The 20,654-nt window shown below is 41.8% G+C and overlaps 1 protein-coding gene and 1 long non-coding RNA gene across 3 annotated transcripts in view; one reads left to right on the forward strand and one right to left on the reverse strand.

The window, feature by feature from the left end:
• Nucleotides 1-18,955, forward strand: part of LOC5572170 (protein obstructor-E) — a 41,336-nt gene extending 22,381 nt beyond the window's left edge. For both annotated transcript variants that reach the window (XM_001660197.2, XM_021850462.1), the window contains exon 2: nucleotides 18,078-18,955. In XM_001660197.2, coding sequence (XP_001660247.2) covers nucleotides 18,078-18,709 — 632 coding nt within the window. In that variant the 3' untranslated portion in view covers nucleotides 18,710-18,955. The remainder of the gene's footprint in view (nucleotides 1-18,077) is intronic.
• LOC110678039 lies at nucleotides 7,999-8,529 on the reverse strand. The gene is made up of 2 exons (XR_002501415.1): nucleotides 8,249-8,529; nucleotides 7,999-8,197 (listed from the first exon to the last, which is right to left on the reverse strand). It is a non-coding gene; the product is annotated as an uncharacterized LOC110678039 (long non-coding RNA).
• Nucleotides 18,956-20,654: the final 1,699 nt, after the last annotated feature.

A 20,654-nucleotide genomic window follows, 5' to 3' on the forward strand; every position in this document is an offset into this window, starting at 1 on the left:
ATCGCTAGATTGAATCGGGTGACCGAGGAAATCTGATGTTTAGTAGGTCAACTTGCTGGGATTTTACTTAAAATACCGATTTATCCACCTATTTAGTAGGATTGCGTCGGCCCACCCTATTAACTCGGGTGATATTCGATTGATCCCTGTGTTAATCTTCCATAAGCGTCGGTGCAACAATCGACCGATTTTTCAACTAATTTAGTCGGCTGTTGAACTGTCAAATGTTTAATGGGGTAGTCACGTTCTAATCTGCAAGAGGTTTTGGAGGATACGATGAAGGCATCAATGCCTTGACCGTGGTTTTATAGACGTTTATTTATAGCACCCTGGAAGTAATTCGTAAAACTAAAATTGTTACTTGGGTTACCATCAAATTTCTTCTTCTTGTTTTTAACGTTGCAGTTGAGCTCTCGCCGAGCGGTGTCACGAACACATGCGCAAATTTGCTGGTTGAAAATACTGCCATTTGATTTTGCTGGGAACAGCTGATCTTTGTTTATATTTTCCACCAGCAATTTTTAAGTAGTGTTGGTGACATGTACCGTGTATGTACACGAACGCAGAAACCACTATTGCCTGCTTCTCAACTTGTCATGAGCACTTCCACATTTATTAACTAACAGCTTACTTTGTCAATCGACCAATTCTGGACAAACATTTCAAAAGGGCATATCGACATTGGTGAACTTTGGCTTTGCAAGCCGCTGTTGAGCCCAATTCAACTCAACCACACTCACCAATACTACTATTAGGAAGACCTAACATCAATCTTTCTGATAGTGCAAACCTGAGAGAGAGGAGACAGCTCACTGATAACTGGCTTGTTTTCTTGGCTTCTTTGATTTCTTCTTCTCATGTTTGGGTTGCGCACAATGGTTCGAAGAGCATAAACAGGGCCAAAACCATTTTCATATCATATTTGTTATCAAAAAGATCATAAAATTAAACGATTTCAATAGCAATTTGAGTCCAATCGACAATATTTAAATAATCAACGATTTTATATGCGAGAGCACAGAAAAAACAACCTGCATTTTCAATCACATCCAGTTTAAGTTTGACCAAATTTTGACGGTTTCTCACGCTTTGGCCTTCGAATGTGCGGTTTTCCAGTGACAGTTGATGACAGGTTGCCTTGACTTTTCTTAGCTCGCAATCTAAGCCAGCTGTCTCCTCTCTCTCAGGTGCAAACTAACCCTGGCGTGGGCGAGCTAAAAAGGGCTCAACAGCAACGTTTCTGAAAAAAGGCTCAAGACCTCCAGAATTTTGCATGCGTACATCATAAGGCAGGTACTATCATACTCTACGCTCAGGGAAGCCGAAAAAAATTCCTTTAGAAAAGATCCTCGACCGGCGGAACTTGAACCTATGACCCTCAGCGTGGTCTTGCTGAGTAGCTGCGCGTTTACCGTTAAGGTTATCTGGCCCCCAATATCAAATTTACTTTATTTTATTTTTTTACATTAAAATAGAATTTACGTCATTGTAATATTAGTTTTTAGTAATGTGTAGGACTGAAAGAACTTTGACCGATAGCTTACATGTTACAGAGATTTTTAAAACCCGTTTACAAAGGATTGCCGAAAACAGGTCATCAACCAAACTAAAGCATGAATATGGCTTATGAAATTGTTACATATATTCCAGCTATTTGAAAAAATAAACTTAAAATAGGATAACGACTGTTTATTTGGTTCTTAAACAGATGGCGCCAGCGGCAAAAAGTACAGACAACATCTTTTTGAACATTCAGTTTCTCTCGCTGGCCGCCGAGCGGCGACACTGATGTGTGTATTACACTCATTGATCGTGCTACGCTGGATTCTCAAATTTTTCAAACTTCAAGCACAAGCGCATGGAAGAATGGTAGTCGGAGAACTGTCAAAACGTATGGAAAATGATGAAAAACGTAAATGACTAGCAATTAAGAAACTGAATCGAAAAACTAGTGATTAGAAATCAAGCGTAATGTGAATACATAGCTTTTTGTGTTTAGTTCATCTTCCATGGTGCTTTCTTTGTTTCAAGATTTCGTTTTTACTACCACTGAAAAAGACCCATCTATTGCCTTTTCAGTTTCAAATATCGCCATATTGGCAATAGTTTAGCTTATATCTTGATTGAAAATTTTTCCTTCTTTAAACCATCGGCAGTTCTTTGTGTTTCTACTGATATAACGATTATTTGCATTACACTTGTTAGAATTTTTATAAGATATTTTTATTCTTTTGATTATAGGCAGTTCTTTCAAGAGAGAAGTATTTCTGAAAGTTATTAGAATTAAGGCTAATAATACATTCACTCAAAACATATTTTTTTAGCTCAAGGGTTCATTTAGGCAAGATGGCATTCCCATGCAAGATTAAGATTGCAAAGTGTGAAATAAACTCTACAACATTGTTTGCGTATAGCAGTAAACCGAACGGCTCGGTGAACTCACTGTTTCTCCGTTAAGGAAAGAAGAAGCCAGAACATGTGATTGCTAGAACTACGGAATAATACCCTTAGAGAGATCAAAGCAAACCAATCCTGCAGAAGAACGAATTAGTCTTGAACCGTTTTAGTTACTGTCAAAAGCTGACTACAAACGCAATGCTGGCAGCTATTACCGCTAGCAGAGAAGTGAAAAATGGCATTCAGGAAGTTTTTCTTTCCGAAATGACTGTTTCTTGAACTAAACTTAAGGTGAAGATAAATCGAAGCCAAACCTCAAATTTTCAAGAGCACGGATCTGGAGAACCAAACATCCGTTTGAGCTGAAAACTTAATCGATTGGTTACTCGCTGGTGGTGACCAATCGATTAAGTTTTCAGCTCAAACGGGTGTTCGTTTCTCCAGATTTGTGCTCTTGAAAAATTGAGGTTTGGCTTCGATTCACCTAAAGAGCTCATTATTTATAAATCAATGATGATTTATCCTTCTTCAAGAATAAGCTGAATTAGTTCTTTGGAATTCAGCTTCGAAATTCATTACAAATGCATACAAACTATAGTTAACTATTGTTTCCAATTTCGGTCAAACGGCATTCGGCCAAATGGCATTCGGCCGAATGATCTTTTCGGCCAAATGGCATTTGGCCAAACGGCGTCCGGCCAAACGGCGTCCGGCCAAATGGCGTTCAGCCAAATGGCACAGTCGTAATACGATTCTGACGAAAACAAAATACCCGGGCTGAAGCGGGAATTGAACACACTTTGATCAATGCCGCAAGTTAATTTGCTACACTATACACACGGCAATGAAGTCCAAATTTTATTTGTTCCTGTACCAACTTATGTAAGGCTCAAATTCAAGATTTGGACAGTATATATCAACAGCATAAACAACATTTTTTGAGTAATATCAACATGGGCTGGATACTTCAATAGTATGCCATTCAAAAGTCTCTGCAGTTCAGAAGCAAATAGTAAGCAAAGGCTTTCAGCTCCAGCTGGTGTCTTCTAAACACGATGTAAACAAAAGTTGTTGTGCTTAATTACAAGTATCAATGATAATACAACAATCGAAATAAAAAAGTTTAGTAGAACAATGATTTATTGGCTAAAAGAATCATCCAATGTCATGGGTGCCGAGCATCACAATTGTGCTGGTTCGTCCCGAAAAGGTTATATTCCTGAAGAAGGTCAAGTCCAAACACCGAAACGATGGATTAAAAAGGGACCTTTTCGATTTCTTTGTAAGACTAAAAAGCCGTTAATTCAAGAGGTTAAACAACAGTTCAACGACTACTCGAGTAAACGAGAATTTTTGTTCTATGATTTTTGGGTTTATTTCTGGGTCCAAAATATGTATGGAAGACCCCGGTTATGACTTACAGGTTCTCACTTCAAGGTGCTCAATAATATACTGGACCAATTGTTTTAAGGTTGAGATACATCAAAGCCAAACCTCATATTTTCAAGAGCATAAATCTAGAGAACCAGATATCCGTTAAAGCTGAAAATTTGATCGATTGGGCACTACCAGCGAGTGACCAATCGATCAAGTTTTCAGCTTAGCCAGATGTCCTATTCTCTATATTCGTGCTCTTGAAAATTTGTGATTGGACTTCGATTTATCTTCACCTTATATGCACTACAGTTGATATGCTAATAAGTAGTCAAACATTTTTTTTTGGTAATCTTAGGAACTGTATATCAAAGAAATTATAGAAAGATACGTATACTGCAGCATTTATCAACTTCCTAAGGACTTCCAAAGTACTTTTCTGAATTACATAGCATTTTCATATAATATTTGAAATGAATCTATTGCACATTGTAACAAGCAACTTCATTCTCCAACTACTTGTTTCGCTTACTCAACTTAAGTTTTAGGTAAAACAAATCTTCGAAATTTCGACAGCACAAACCTATAGAACTAAGCAATCGGATTTCATGTAAGCATTTCAAGATTTGTTTGAGTTCCAAAAATACTCTCGTATTAACTTTGGCATCAAAACGTAATATTACATATGTTGCTTTTTCACTTCTTTGCGACTTCGAAAGCTGATTAGTTTGAGTGACAAAGAAACTTAGGCACTGTGTCATAAATGGCAAATGATCAATCATGCTCCCCATCATGATAGCCATGTATGTGCGACTAAAAGGACACATGACGGTAAGATTATAACCTATTGATCTGCCCGTGGCCAACTATCGTTCGCGTGACAGACAGTTTCACTGCTCCAATTGGGGTGCTAGGGTAGATGTAACGATATTCGCCATAGTAACAGTTCTCGCCACCTCGGTTTATATACCGTTTTACGTGGATGACGATATAAATTAGCATAAATTGTATAGTTTACTTTAAATCACTTCAAAATCATGATAATGACTCTCAAAATCCTCAAAACATCCCTATTTTGCACCTTATTTCGCCATGTATAGGAATGCCATCTTTTATGAGATATCAATGCAAATGGCGGATTCAGGTACCAAAATTAAAAAAGGCGAAAACAAAGTTTTTGTCAAGTTCTTTTATTTTCCATGCTATTCATGGATTGAAACCTTTAATTTAACGTATTGACAGTATTCAGAAGAGTTTTGAGAGACTTACACAAAAATATGTTTACCTAGGATGGCAAATACTGGCACACCTATCCTACCGCTGGCCAGTTGCAACTCTGTAGTAATAATGCCTTCGAAAGCCAAAGTCAGAAGGCTCCACTTTCAAATCTCGGGCGTATGCCAACTTGGGGGGCTGGCTAACCTTCAAACAATGCGCGGAGTGAATATGCGTTTTCAAGCAAAAAAAAGAGCAGTGGAACCCTTCTAAATAACACCGAGAGAAGACCTTGTAGAAGTAATGGTTATTATCACTATAGAAAAACCAGTATGCTTTTCCGCTCTCCCTTTCTCTAGACACGTTGCTGGCTTGTGAACCAGTTTTCGCGCGCCATGCTTTTGAGGACCTTTACGTTCTTAGTAATATGCCTAGTTAATTACCAGCTTACGGTGGGTTGATGTCGAGCGAGATAGACAATTCTATCCAGTGCAAAAAAGCAATAAAGTAGGGAGAATGGCTATTTCATCACATCAGACATCGCTCCGTCATCTTAGACCTTCTCTCTTATCTGGTCTATAGTAAGTAGTACACAGTGAAATTCAGATACTTTTTAAACTTCATATATTTTTTTTTTTTTTTTCATTTGTTTAAGAACCAGAAGTTTAATTCAATGCTAAAACGTATTATTAGTCATACATTTAAAAGCATCACTACAATCGTATATTTTGTACAAACTCCCACATGTTTCCTGTTTCGGGATTCAATCCTTTGCTCACACGGCACAGAATATAGACATCAAACGTGTATTTTCTCTACAACATTTTCCCTCACCGCATGGACAACCCGTTTCGTGCACATTGTAATGATGTGCGCGGTTGCAGAAAAAACGCACCAGAGCAAAATGTACATTTACCTGTTAACACACTTCGTTCGGTGTTGATTACTGTAATTGATGGATGTTTCGTTCGTTATGCAATAAGTATTGGGATGTAGACGAGCTGCCAGACAGAGTGTGAATGCCAACGACATTGTATACATCACTGAGAAGAACATCGCTTCTAATCAATATTCAAAACTAAATTGTATATTTCTATTACTATATTTTAATCACAGCTACACAATTATGTTTACACTACATACTGATGTCAATTCAATGAATTTTAGTGTTTCTGAATACAGAAACATGGAAATTCCATTTAAACAAAACAAATTTCTATTTTTCATGGCAGCTACTCTTCTTCTTCTGCTTCTTCTTATTATTATTATTATTATTATTATTAATATTATTATTATTATTATTATTATTATTATTATTATTATAGAGTTTTGGCACTTCTCAGCAAAAAATGCTGGAAACTTTCACCTACCCCGGGCAATCTGTATGCCAAATTAGATTAGGCTCTGTGGATATCATTATTGGTCGGTTTAACTTATCCTAATGAGTCTGCTGGATGAGCTTCTCAGTTGTGGTGGTTCAGGAACCGTCTGACTATGCTGCAGGTTCCAAGAATCACCGCTTTTGGATGCTGTGTAGGTCCTTCTTCAATTCCAGCTCGTCTAGGGACCTTAGGAGAGATTTCGGGACAATTCCGGTCGCTGAGAGGAGTACCGGAACTATACGAACGTCCTCTAGGTACCACATCTGCTTCAACTTCTCCGCTAAGTCGTGGTACTTCGCTATCTTGTTAGAGAACGTTGATTGGACATTGTGGTCCAGCGGTACAGCGATGTCGATGAGTATAACTCGTTTCATCCTTTTGTCGTAGACTACAATGTTGGGGCGGTTGGCACGGATGAGGACGTCTGTTATGATCTCGCGATCCCAGTACAGCTTTATGCAACTATTTTCCAGAACCGGGCCAGGAAGGTACCTGTAGTAGGGCACAAATCGATCCACCAAGTTGTGCTTAAGGCTAAGTAGCCCGTCATTCGTTTTGGCAACAATGATGACTTTCCAGCTTGCATTTCAAAGTGATAAAACTCAGTCTTGATTGTTTATATTGACTTGAAAAAGTATCACAGTACGCGCTAACATGCATAAAGTATACTCATACCTTTTCAGCTGTGTCAGTGCAAAACCAACTGATTTTCTTTGACTCGAAATCGTGAGGTGAATTAGCAACAATCATCAACGATGCATACAAATTTCAATGACGGCCTACTTCGCCTTACGGGCAAGCTGTTGGTGCACAATATGGGCAACTTCGTTGTGACGATCGAGGTAGGCTGATCCAGCTAGTACTGAACAGCCGGCAACGACATGCTCGATAGTCTCCCCTACTGAATTGCACTTCCTACAGCGGTCCTCCACGTCTTCGTGCAGGTATCAGGTATCAGAAGGCCGGCTCCAGAGGCACGTTCCCCGCCATTTGGGAGATTTGTGCCATCGCCATATGTAACCTCTCAAAATGGTTACATTTGTTTTTTGTAAATATTCCCTGTAAATAGTTTTTTTGTACATTATTATTATTATTATTATTCTTATTGTTCTAATTATTACTTTTATTATTATCCCTATCATCATTATTATTTTTCTTATTACTACTATTATTATTACTATTATCATTTTTATTATAAATTACGGCTGCTTAAAATAATTATTTCAAAATTTAAATACTAAAGAATTATATACACTGAAATTGAATATGAAGAAATATCGAATTTATGCACTCCTACATGAACATCCCCATCCCTATTCCCATTCTACTACGACACACCACCGCTACCAGCGACAACTGTCACGACGTTGGTAGCAAATCGAACACGCTCGTTCAGATCTACTCAAAAGTGAGTAGATTTCGACTCACTTCGGAACAAAGTGGAACTGCTCAAAAGTGAGTAACACCATCGTTACTCACTTTAGAGTAACATTGTCAAATGTCAATATGGGAGTAACACTTACTCACTTCGTTTAATCTGAAATTTGCGAAAGTGAGTAGATGTCACTCACTTCAGGAAATAATATTTTTGGAAAAAAATGTATTTTGGTTTTCATAAAATCAGAAGAAATATACAAAGAGCATAACATTTATTCATGATCTCTTACATAACTATATGAATAATACATGATAACAAGTAAAAAAAAATGATACTTGTGTTGAAATTTTCGCTGCTCTGGAATGGATCCCCGGATGCTATAAATCTCTGGGGGATTGATGACAGTCATGGAGGATGTAGTTTGACCGAGCCAGTAGCCTTCCCAGTTAAACTGTAAAGAATTGATAATTAGTCTAATAAAAAGTACGGCGGTAAAACTTACTGTTTATATTTTTTTTCTTGTGGTTGTTCGATCAAAACCAGGACTTGGTCATTTTCACTCCGACCTCGCTTCACTTGATATCAGGATTATTGACTTCGCGGCACTAATCTGGAATTCGCCGGTTGGACTTCCGAAGCGAAGTTCCAAGCAAACTAACTGTCTTTGCTCTGTCGGCTAGGCTTTTGTTTCGATTGTTTTTGAAAACCGTCCAACATCACCGACAGAAGAAATTTTACCACAACGGAGGATTTGTCAGTTCGAGCGCGCGAAATTTTCACAAGTCTTTGACGTTTACAAAATGAGTCAAATATGTTTGTGTTTACTCAAAAGTGAGTAATGTCGTTTTCTTTCATGGTTGAGTAAAAAGTTACTCACTTTGATAGAATAAAGTTACTCACTTTAGACAGCTTACTTGAAACTTCAAAAGTGAGTCAAAGTTACTCTCTTTTGAGTAGATTTGAACGAGCGTGAAAGCAGCGATGGAATAAAACCGTTTGTCAACAGACAAACGGTCTCTATTAGGTGAACGAATTCGAACGATTCAGTAGTTCGCGATTTTCACTCCCGATTTTTTTCTTCCAATAATTAGTGAACGATTAAGTTCGGTGTTTCGGTAAAGTGCGGTGGATTAAGGCACTACGGTATCGCGGGAAATCAGTGGTGTGACACCAAATTCCGTCCGGTCCATTTGGCGAAACCAGGATCCGTCAAGGGCCGTGAAGTTCAAGCCTTCGGTGCGCTGTTACATCACTCCGGACCATGAGTAGGCGAGTGTGAACGTTCGAGAAGGAGCCCCGTTGTTTCAGTGGGTTTATTGGCCGACAAGGGGAATTCGACGACCTACCAACTGAAGACTGGCCCCGTTCGGATCGCATACCCAATCTACGGCGGATAGCGGAGACTCCTGCCACGCCAATCGAAAGGGAAGAAGCCAACCAAGACATAAAGTGGTAAAGTACAAATTCCAATCTTTCCTCCTTTCCACTTCCTTTGTACAATATATTCGTTAAAATAGGAAATTAAATATGGTAACTAAGTGAACTTATGAACTCTTAGAATTATTGCAAGCTAAGCCCTGTTTTTCCTCCATCTCCTCGTTTTTGTCCACTCCAAATGTTAAATTTTGACGTAGGACTACGTTTAGTTGTTTTTTTAAAGGGAAGTTTTTCCGCCCATCTCCCCAATTTCCTCTTGGAGCATTAAAAACGACCCTGAGGCCCAGGACAAAGCCCGGTTGGGGACAATAGAGGTTCCCAACCTAAAGAATCTCTAACACATATTTGAGCCTATTTCATCATCTACCCGATGGGAGAGGAAAGGGAAGGGAAAGATGGGAGGAAATAGGAGTGGGATCCCTTGAAGAGGGAAAATCGCATAAGCGAATTTAGAGCATGTAGCTCCATACCATAATGGGTTCGAACAGCGCCCTAAAAAGGGCACTGCAAAACGCATGAGCGTAAAGAGAGCCTATAGCTCATTACCACAGCGGGTTAAGGATATCAGAAAGTCCTGAAGATTCAGGTTTCTGAAATCAGTTTCACTTAATAAGTGTTTACCAAGTAATTGGAATCGCAATTACGCGAAAACTTGACAGTTACGTATAAGGTGATAAGAACTTCCATAATCGGAATCACAACTATCACACACAAATGTATCAACACACTGAATATTTGCCATGTGATAGTTGAGTCGGCAGTGGCCAGTCAAGGTTGTAACCAAGCGACTACAATTCTGCTTTGACAGATTTGTTAAATACTTAGCCACCCTTGAGATGGCTCAGTAATGTACAGACGTCCACTCGTCCCGCGAAGGGAGTTGTGAGGAACATTTCCTATAAGCAAAGTGACAAGCAATTGTGAGATCACTCGAAACAAGGACATTTGTGTCAATTCACCGGAAGTGGAAACATCCAAATCACTAGGATTTCCAATGGACGGAGAAACTCCATGGAATTTGGTCACAACCAATTCCCAGTTTGTGGAGTATAACAAATGCAAAGTCTGCGAATTTACATTCTTATGTTCATACAGAGATGTAGCGATGATCAGATAATGATTCATCTTCTGATACATGCCAATTCGTCAACTCGTGACTGATTCTATTCGAGCAGAGCATTATGTCTAACACTTCTTCTCTAGCAGATACCATGAAGGTTGGGGGATTTCCTACAATAAGTAATGCAAGATTTGAAGTACTTAAGCAGGCTGGAGCTTCTCAAATTGATATCATTGCCCACAATCAGCAGAAGGCCTTTTCATAGGCAGTGAACAACAACTCGTTTGAAATCATCCGTCGGGGATGGTTCATCATGTGGTAAATACACCACAAAACGAAAGACGTACAGTGACCCCACGCAGTTGAATCACCCACAATTTATGAATCAGCTGATTTGAAAAGACAAAATTATTGTCAAACTTGTCACAAAACATCACAGAATTACTTTTACACTTAGTTTTTTATCAGTAAAAATAATTCTGTGATGTTTTGTGACAAGTTTGATAATAATTTTGTCTTTTGGAGTCTGCTGATTCATAAATTGTGGGTGATTCAACTGCGTGGGGTCACTGTATTTCCTATTGAGGTCACATACAGAAATATCAATTGTGACAGCACATACATCTCTGTTTGTTAACTCAGAAATGAGTGTAGCGACGTCAGCGCTATTTACGAGCACGCATGCACGAGGCATGGTACGCGAATTTGCCATTTCATGATTCTGAAAGTAGCAAAAACTGGGTCCACTAGGTTTCCTAAATAAAAGTTTACAAAAGTAAGGTTTTTGAACTAGCGCCACTTGAGCTGTACCATTTGCATGACTCTACAAAGATTGATCGTTGCTGACATTTTATGCTGGAAATTGATCTAACTATGCTATCCTAGCCGTAGCCACTACCCAAACTAGGCAGAATTAAGCTTTTCGCAATCTCAGAACGAAAAAGACCAGCAGCGAACAAAAACCAGATCGGTATCTCTTAAAAGTCGCCAAAGGCGAAAAGCACAGAATATACTGTGAAAAACGCATAATGCGAAACCATAGAGGTGAAAATTTAAACTAAATTACATTAAATGTATTAATAATCCCACCCTTATTTAGCCTCAGGCTTGAGACTGAAGAAGGGCAGCCAATTATCTCGGAGAAACACAAGGTCACCTGCACCATTGCTCCGGGTAGCACAGGAAGGGCATAATACTGTAGAGGGCGCCCTGGAACTCCACAGGCTCCGTTTGCGGCTAGGTTTTATTTAGACCCTCTAACCATTCATTCTTAGGCACGGTAAGCTTAAAGCCTATGAATTAGGGGTCACCTGTGAGGTGGACTTTTACCACCGGAACAGGCAGTCCGTAGTGTTAATTCTTAGCCAGTTGAAACAACCGCTACCGACACTACGCGGCTATCTAGGCTGATCGGGAAAAAGAAGTTAACATTGATTATTAACTCCTGACGTACCCAAACAGCCCTTATTAATTAGCAACAATCATCAACGATGCATACAAATTTCAATGACGGCCTACTTCGCCTTAAGGGCAAGCTGTTGGTGCACAATATGGGCAACTTCGTTGTGACGATCGAGGTAGGCTGATCCAGCTAGTACTGAACAGCCGGCAACGACATGCTCGATAGTCTCCCCTACTGAATTGCACTTCCTACAGCGGTCCTCCACGTCTTCATGCAATATGTAGTGCCGAAAGTTTTTCGTCGCAATTACCCGGTCCTGGATGGCTACCATGAAACCTTCTGTTTCTGAGAAGAGGTCACCCCGCACCAGCCACGTGTTTGACGCCACCTTATCGATGTGTTCGAGCTCCAGTTGATGAGGGTACGTTCCATGCAACTCCTTCTGCTTCTATGCTGACATTCATTACTTGACCCCGACGTTTGCTGAGGGGGTTCATGGCCAGGCAAAACCACAGCGGACTAAAGGTATCGCCTCGAAAAATCCCCCTCCTGATGCTGAGAGTCCTGGACCGTAGCACAGCTGTACCGTCAGTAATGTGTAGGGATGTGCTCCACATCCCATCGCGTGTTGCATCAACCAGATGACGTTCCCGTCTATCTTATACAACTGCAGCACCCTTTTTTTTCTTCTAAGCAATGGGGGGATTTTTTTTTCTGTTCGGGATGAACCACTGCGACCAGTTTTCTTTGATCTTTTGTGGTATACCCGTGTCCTTTGTTTAGTGCATGTCGTTTTACTCCATTACTATTGAGAAATAATGAAGTAGTCGTTTTTTATACAAATATCATTCTTTACCATTTTGCATAGACCCTCTTTAGAAAAAGATACCGCTATTTATACCTTTTGGAGAAAACAGTTTGTCACCATTAAACTCTAAAAAGCGCGCCCCTTAATCAGGTTCGGCCACTAAGCTGGTTGAATGATACTGATTTTGACCATGCATCGGTACTCTAGCGTATCAAATTATTGCTTCTACTTATATAATTCAAAGTCGTTTTTTGAAACTGTGAACAGGTTTCATCGCATGAGACATTTAGATTCCTTGAAACAGAAAGCTTATTTTAGAATTTAAGAGTTCGCTACTCCACCGATTCGGAATCGTTTCCCTCCTAGATATCGAATGATAAACTCTTGAACTCGGAAATAAATTGTCTCATGAGTTGAAACCAACCTCAGTTGCTGATTGAGCCATTTTTCCACTTCGACCTCCTCATCATCTAGGACAAATAGGTGGGTCTTAGTGGCTTGTTACTCTCTTATACTCTTCCGACCCTATCTTATAAGTATTCGCAAGAACAGATACAACAATAGTACAATATGGTAGATCTTACCCCGTAACGCATCTCGTAAAGGTGATCTACCCGCGTTACGGGTAAATGGGGGGATAATCTGCTCAATAGACTCCGGACCGAGGTCCGGGAGTATGGGGTTGGGGACCATTTACTACATGCAAGCAGTAAACAGGACTACACCCCCGACCCACTAAACCATTTCCATTGCCGCCAAACCCTTCGTCTCTACGGGACCACCAAGAAGGCATTGCTTCGGAGAGGGGCTATTGCACATCGCATCCTCCAGGTTAGCTGCGTAGCCATGCAGCAACGAACATCGATGACACGCTTAGGGGGGTCCACCAAGGTAGCAAGCTGGCGCATTGCCAGCTTCCTGGGTGGTCCTCACCTCCCGTCGTCCGCTGAAAGCGGGCAAGGAGACCACTAAGCCCGCGCCCAGCTGCACCGCAGGTATCAAGAACTGATACTGCGGGCTTCGCAATTTGACCTACTGAAGGCTCAGGCCCTATCAGCTAGCACCAGCTGGGATTGCTGACGAAGGGGCCTCCACCTGCCCCGAACAACCAGAGGCTCGTATCCCAGTAGGCCGACGCCACGACAGCAGCGCTACCAGGATGTTCTCCCCGCGGCCACTTAATCACTGTAAAGGTCGATTTCGACTGTAGGGCACCGGCATGACCTACGTAGCTGACTGCGAACCCTTGGACCACCTGTTGTTTAGCGTCTGCACTAGTCACTCCTCGAGTCCACACGCCACCTCCTTGGAGTTCCGAGACGATGTGGGTGATAGCCGATGAAACGGCATTCCAGCCAAACTCGTCTTCACACATTCTCTGGACCAAATTGTCTGGAGTCGTGTCCCGACCGTATGTGGCAAACATGCGGTCACGCATTGTGCGGAAACGCGGGCACACGAACAAAATGTGTTCCGCCGTTTCCTCTAAACCTGCACAAACTGGACATTCGGGAGAACCCGCATGACCGAAACGATGTAGATACTGTCTAAAGCATCCATGGCCCGAAAGGACCTGTGTTAGGTGGAATGTTAGTTCCCCATGGCGCCTATTGACCCAGATATCTAACCTCGGAATCAACCTGTGAGTCCACACTCCCTTGGTGGAACTGTCCCACGCACGCTGCCATTTGACCATGAAGGCCAGTCTGGCAGTCCTGCGTATGCCTCTTGTGTCGCGCCTTTCGAAGCACTCTATGTCTTCCATGATAAGGATACCAATAGGCATCATACCGGTGATGACACAGAGTGCATCGTGTGACACGGTACGGTACGCGCTCGCAACCCTCAGGCACATTAGCCTATAAGTACTCTCTAGCTTGCTACGGTAGCTATCGGTACTCAAAGCCGTGCCCCAAGCCGGGCCACCATACCTCAGTATGGACGAGGCGACACTGGCCAGAAGCTTACGCTTACTGGCGTACACCGCAGAGCTATTGGACATCATCCGGGACAGTGGCACAATAGCTGTGGAGGCTCTCTTGCAGGCATAATCGACATGGCTTACGAAGGTACGCTTATCGTCGATCATCACCCCCAAGTGATTGACGGAGCGATTCGAAGTGATTGTGCAGTCGCCTACACTGATCACCGCTTACTGCACCGACTTTCAGTTGTTGACAACAACAGCCTCAGTTTTGTGGTGAGCCAATTCCAGTTTCCTGGAGCTCATCCACTCCTCCACAATTGCGATCGAGTGGGCTGCAGTCAATTCCACTTCTTCGATCGATTCACCATAGACCTCCAGTGTTATCCCCCCATTGCTTAAAAGGAAAAAAAAAGACCTCCAGCGTAATATCGTCGGCAAAGCCAACGATGACCACACCCGCCGGGAATTTTAATCTCAACACCTCGTCGCACATGACATTCCATAACACCGGACCCAGGATGGAACCTTGCGGGACTCCTGAGGTTATGTGAAGGCACTTCCGACCCACCTCTGTGTCATAGACTAATACCCGATTCTGGAAGTAACTTCCGAGAATCTTGTACAGGTACTCGGGTATCCCCAGACGCAGGAGCGCATCAGCAATAGCCGCCCAACTGGCACTATTAAATGCGTTCCTTACATCCAGAGTCACTACTGCGCAGTAGCGAATACCCCTCCTCTTACGCTGGAGTTCTTAACCGTCAGAATAGCGTCTACGGTAGACCTCCCTTTCCGGAAGCCGAATTCCAGTTTTTCCATACCTTCCTGCCACACCAGTGAGGGGAAATCTGGCGTTGCTTCTTGAAAGTCCAAGGCGCGTCATGCAAACTTCACTGATCAGTGACAATACAGTTGTTTTAAAGCGATGTAGATATGTTAGGCAAACAGTTTCAACACAAAATAAATCGCACTCTGCGCGCGTATGTACACGCAAACAAATGTTGTTGTATATTCTGTTGAAGAGCTAGTCCGCTAAGACCACGCAGATCCTAGCGAGGCTAGCCCGTCCACATCCGGGTCGCAACCTCTACTCACGATCGTCTCCTTCTGTCCCGATACTCCTCCTCGTTCCGAACTTCGTACATGCTCCGTCCTGCATTCGAGCTCCTCCTGGCTTTGATCCTGTCACACGAGCTCCTTCGACCAGCCAGCTGCCATCCAGTGTCCTGTATCGCCTACGTTCTCGATAGATCCCGTCCTCCGTTGCGGTCAATCCATCCAGCCTGAGGATCCCGTTCTGCGCCACGCGGCTTATGCGGCCAATCCTCCTCCAGAACGATACATACTGTAAAACACGTTCCTGGGCCCATAACCTGTTGAAGAGCTAGTCCGCTAAGACCACGCTGATCCTAGTGAGGCTAGCCCGTCCACATCCGATTGCAAATCATAAAGAAATACAATACAGTTGATGTTTCCTTCGACTGGGCAGCTAACTGACTTGAGGTATCAGTATCAGCAGCTGCAACTCTCTTTATTCAAACCAGGTGCGACACTACCTCTATTCCAACATAATCTACCGAATCCATGGTAGAATTAAAAACTGTATCAACGATTTTCAACCAACTACAATGTAAGTGTTGGTTATTTTATGTCGTGAGAGTCTCCGGGAAATTCGTGTTTAGCGTTTCGTAGAATGTAAATTGTAAAATGTCCACCGTTCAAACTCCAGAGAAGCTAGGCCTAAGATATACACCACCACTATAGAGTAGTCACGCAGCCACCTACCCACCGCAGTGAAAAAAACCCACCACCAGAGGGCTTGGTTACCAGCTTCTGGGTAGCCTTGACGGGTGGCGTAATGGGATCGTTGAGTTCATGGAGAGGGCAATGACCAAGGAACGAGGTCAGGGACCGCAAGACAGTCGACGACTCCATAATACCTTCACTTGCCCGGAGTTTGTCGACCGAAACAGTCATGATTTGAAGGCTAATTCCAAAAAGTTGAAGTGAAGAATCGAAAAGGATAGAGTGAAGGAGGAGTTAAGGTGAAACAGTTTGGAATCAGCTTCAAAGATTGCACTAAAATTTCATGGATGGATTTGGGTTATGAAAAGGGTCTTCGTGATCTGTGGGGATTTGAATTCGAAACTTGTAACCTTCGGAGAAAAGATATTATAGTACAAGATAGAGATTGTCGCTGTCGTCGCTGTCCACAACATGCCGGGGCGATAACTGTCAAACGGTTTGTACTCTCACGCTAAACTTGCTCCGCTCAAAAATGATTGCGGAGAACAAATTTTTATTTTGCTTCTGAACATCATGCTCTCTGAAAAATCCAATTTTATTTTATTTTTCAAAGATTTTCCTGTTCGACTTGCCGTAGCACTTCCCCACTTGGGGAAAAACCATCGACCCCCGGCTTTTTTCCAGAAAAAATCCCGAAAAACCTCTCACGCTACCAATGGCCAACTGTTTGCTGCCGAGCGGGAGATGACTGATGACTTCCGTTTCCTTCGATTCGCACACAGCTTGTTGGCCATTGGCAACTCACACAATGAGTGCGACTTATATACAATATTCACTCATTCAGCCAGTTCTGCATTGGTTCCCTCATTCTGTGAAGTTCGAACACATGCGCTGCGTGGATCTTGTTAAGCGTGTCTGAAAAAGAGTAGCAAAACACGGGACAGCTCCGCTCCAGCTGCCTTTAAGGTCCAAATGTGTAGAGTCCAAATGTTTACACTGCCACTGCTGCGCGCCGTTTTCAAAAACACAAATCGTCACAAAAATAGTAATATAAAGAGATAATTTGTTTTCTTCCAATAAGTAAATTGTATACCAATTAATTAAAACTAATATTGAAATGCATCATTTCATTAGAGTAACAAAATGTTTGGCCTTAACACATTCGCTTTCGAACTTGACAGTTATGTACCCACCAGATGCAAGGATGGTTCGGCAAGGCAAACAATGGGAACACTAGCGACAATCTCTATCTTGTACTATAATATCTTTTCTTCGGAGTAATTGGGTTGCCAAGTGGCTCGGTAGCTTATTTTGGTAAAACGCTCATCTACCATACAAGAGTCCTGGGTTCGAAGACAGAGGACCAGGGTTCAATTGATGAATTTCCTTTCCAAAATGAGAGAATGAGAACACAGTCTGTGTCTGTGTCTGTGATGAGAAGTTCCAGTGGTCGGTAAAGAAGCAGCGAAAAAGGTGCTTCAGTACGCGGGGCCTCGAAAAAAGTTGTGTGTAAGGAAGAAGCAGAAGTGAGGAAGTAGGAGGCTTCGTCTGATGTTGAAAACGGACGCAAGGAATGTTCAGGAGAAGAAGTTAGGAAATAGGACGTCAAGGATGTAGAAATAAATGTGTGCACAGAGACCTAAAATAGGAGAAGTTTTTATTTGAACCTATCTGTAAGCGTTGTCTTTCGAGTGTATCGCCGCTTAGAAACGCTGTGAGTAACACGGCTTGCAAGTTACAATTCACAATCCCAGAAATTAATTAATTTTTGAATGACTATTTTCTTTCTGCCTCTCTTTTCCTCTAAAAAGTCGAAAAAAAAATTTCAGCCCAGAACAATCCTTCGAACTCACAAGCTTGGTCTTGCTGAATAGCTACGCATTCGCCGCTCTTGCTATCTGGACCCTTCTTTGGTAAACATACACTAACATTAGGTTTTTATTCTCAACAGGCAACGGTGCGGCCGTCCCACAATGCCCCGAGCCATACGGTGAGCAGGCCTATCTACACCCGGATCATTGTGACCAGTTCTTCCTCTGCACAAACGGAACCCTGACTCTGGAAACGTGTGAAAATGGATTGCTGTTCGACGGAAAAGGTGCCGTCCACAACCACTGCAACTATAACTGGGCCGTCAATTGTGGCAACCGCAAGTTCGTCACCGATCAAACCCCCATCTCTACGCCCGGTTGCGAATATTTGTTTGGCATCTACCCAGATAGCCACTCGTGTTCCACCACCTACAACAAGTGTGCTTACGGTGAACCACATCCGGAACATTGTGAAGCGGGACTAGTGTACGATCATCGAATCCACGGGTGTCAATGGCCAGACAAGATGCTCGAAACCTGCAACCCAGACGCCGTTGTCGGATTCAAATGCCCAGATTCCGTTCCATCAAATTCTATCAACCATCGATTCTGGCCATATCCACGATATGCCTTACCCGGAGATTGTCACCGCTTGATCACTTGCGTCGATGGTCATCCACGTTTGATCACCTGCGGTGAAGGAAAGGTCTTCAACGAAGAATCGCTCACTTGCGAAGATCCTGAAGATGCTCCTTATGCTTGCCGTCATTAATTTCTCACCTTCATGTCGTTTCTCTCACTCATTCTTTAAGAAGTTCTCCAGATATTTATTGATGTTGTAAAAAGTAAAGTTTATAACCTTCATTTCCATACATTCTGTTTTCCTGTTCAAACCCGTTTGTATAAATAAATTTCCAGTCATTACAGACTTGTTACCACTACGAAAGTTCCATTATCGTTCTCAGTGGATGAAAACCATATACTTGAATTGAAAAATAAAGCACAAATTGTAACTAAATTTAGTTTTATTCATTCAGATGACTTAGTTGATAATAAGCATTAGACTTGAAACTTCGTAATTGTAATTGCTCGATCCACACCTTGGCAGACATCCGTCCGCCTATCTAGACACGGGCTAGGTGAGGACTTACCAAGCCTCCCCTGTTAACATGTCCTATACCGTTTAGCACACCGGGATCTTCCACAAGCAGCGCCGGTATTTAAAGCGGACCTAAAAGTTTCATATACATTAAATAGATATAGTTCCTCTGGCACTAAACCGAATAGCGCCCTCCACCGCATCACCAGCACTACCAATCCCACACGCCAAACAAAATGCCGGAAGTAGCGTGCTCTGTAGCACATCAGATGTTCTACACAGCACACCACCTCCGATACCATGCTAAACGTACAGCAAATACAGCGCCAATAAAAAGCGGAATGCGGCATTCGATTCAGTACCAGAGGGACTATAAATGTAACGAAGAGGAAATGAAAAGATAGTAGAGATGGTTTGGTTGTTGGATTGCTGAAACGAGAAGAATTATAGTTATTACGTTAAAACGTGGTTTTTATAGTTGAATAAATGTATCGATAGTTTCTCATCTGTTTCTTTGCCGTATCGTAGTTGCGTTGATTCTATCCACCTCGAGTTTTGTCGTCTCCGCTCGGGCAATAAGGACCGCGATGAAACGAAAATATAAAAAATGAGCATTAGTGTTTATCTAAGATTCAATGTGATTCTCATTTGCTTTCAAATACCTAAGTAACATGTGAACTCTGCATCAAACAGAAATTTTAATAAATTATAATTTATTCTCCTACACTTTCCCTAACACAAAGTATTCCCATTTAATAAGACATTTACAAGTGCAAAAGCGCAAATAAAGGTGTGGGACCGCATCGAATGTTATTTGAGCTAAATATAGCAGTTTATGCCTGTACATCAGAAGAAAAAAAAACGACTAAAAATATATTGAAGCGCAAAGTTTAAGTGATCAAATATTAATCCTCTCTTCGAACCTAATTTCATTATACATTGGGTTGTGCTATGCTACGAACAATTAGATTGCACAATATAATGCATCTGCATCCAAACAAATACCCCAAAAATCTTCCTCATTGTCCGACAAACATTTCAAAACAATTACGAAATGCTAAAATTCAACGGTAACTTCACTCAACAAAGCATTCATTCAAACACACTTAAAAAACACAGTCATCAGTAGACCCTGAACTATAAAAACCTCCTAATATAACGCAAAGCTAAAAATCCTCTCTTGCGTTCCACAATCTGAACAAGAAACCATTTTCAAATACTTCCCAAAATGTGTGCGCTGTAAAACAGATTATACCATGGGGCAGGACACTGGATCCAGTATTAAATTATTAATATTACGGTTGTTGAGAAAATTTTCCTGTTTACGGTAGCCGCAGAGTTCTACCGCAGCTGTCAAAGTTCTACCGCAGGCTTCGAAATCATTCTATCATTAATCAAACCATTCAATCATAGTATGCTTGAAAGAGAAAACGCTATGAAAAAAGCAACAAACAACAATCATCAAGACGGTATCCAAGGTATCATCGGAGCCTACTCATGACTTTCCAGTGCAAGTCAGCAATGTGACAGCTGCGGTAGCTTTTCGTTGAACCGCAAAACGGAAAGTTTTCCCTAAAATTGCAATATTTATTAACGATATTAATATTGATATTGAAAC

Source organism: Aedes aegypti, chromosome 1 (genome assembly GCF_002204515.2).
Source record: "Aedes aegypti strain LVP_AGWG chromosome 1, AaegL5.0 Primary Assembly, whole genome shotgun sequence".
In the NCBI taxonomy this organism is placed as follows: domain Eukaryota; kingdom Metazoa; phylum Arthropoda; class Insecta; order Diptera; family Culicidae; genus Aedes; species Aedes aegypti.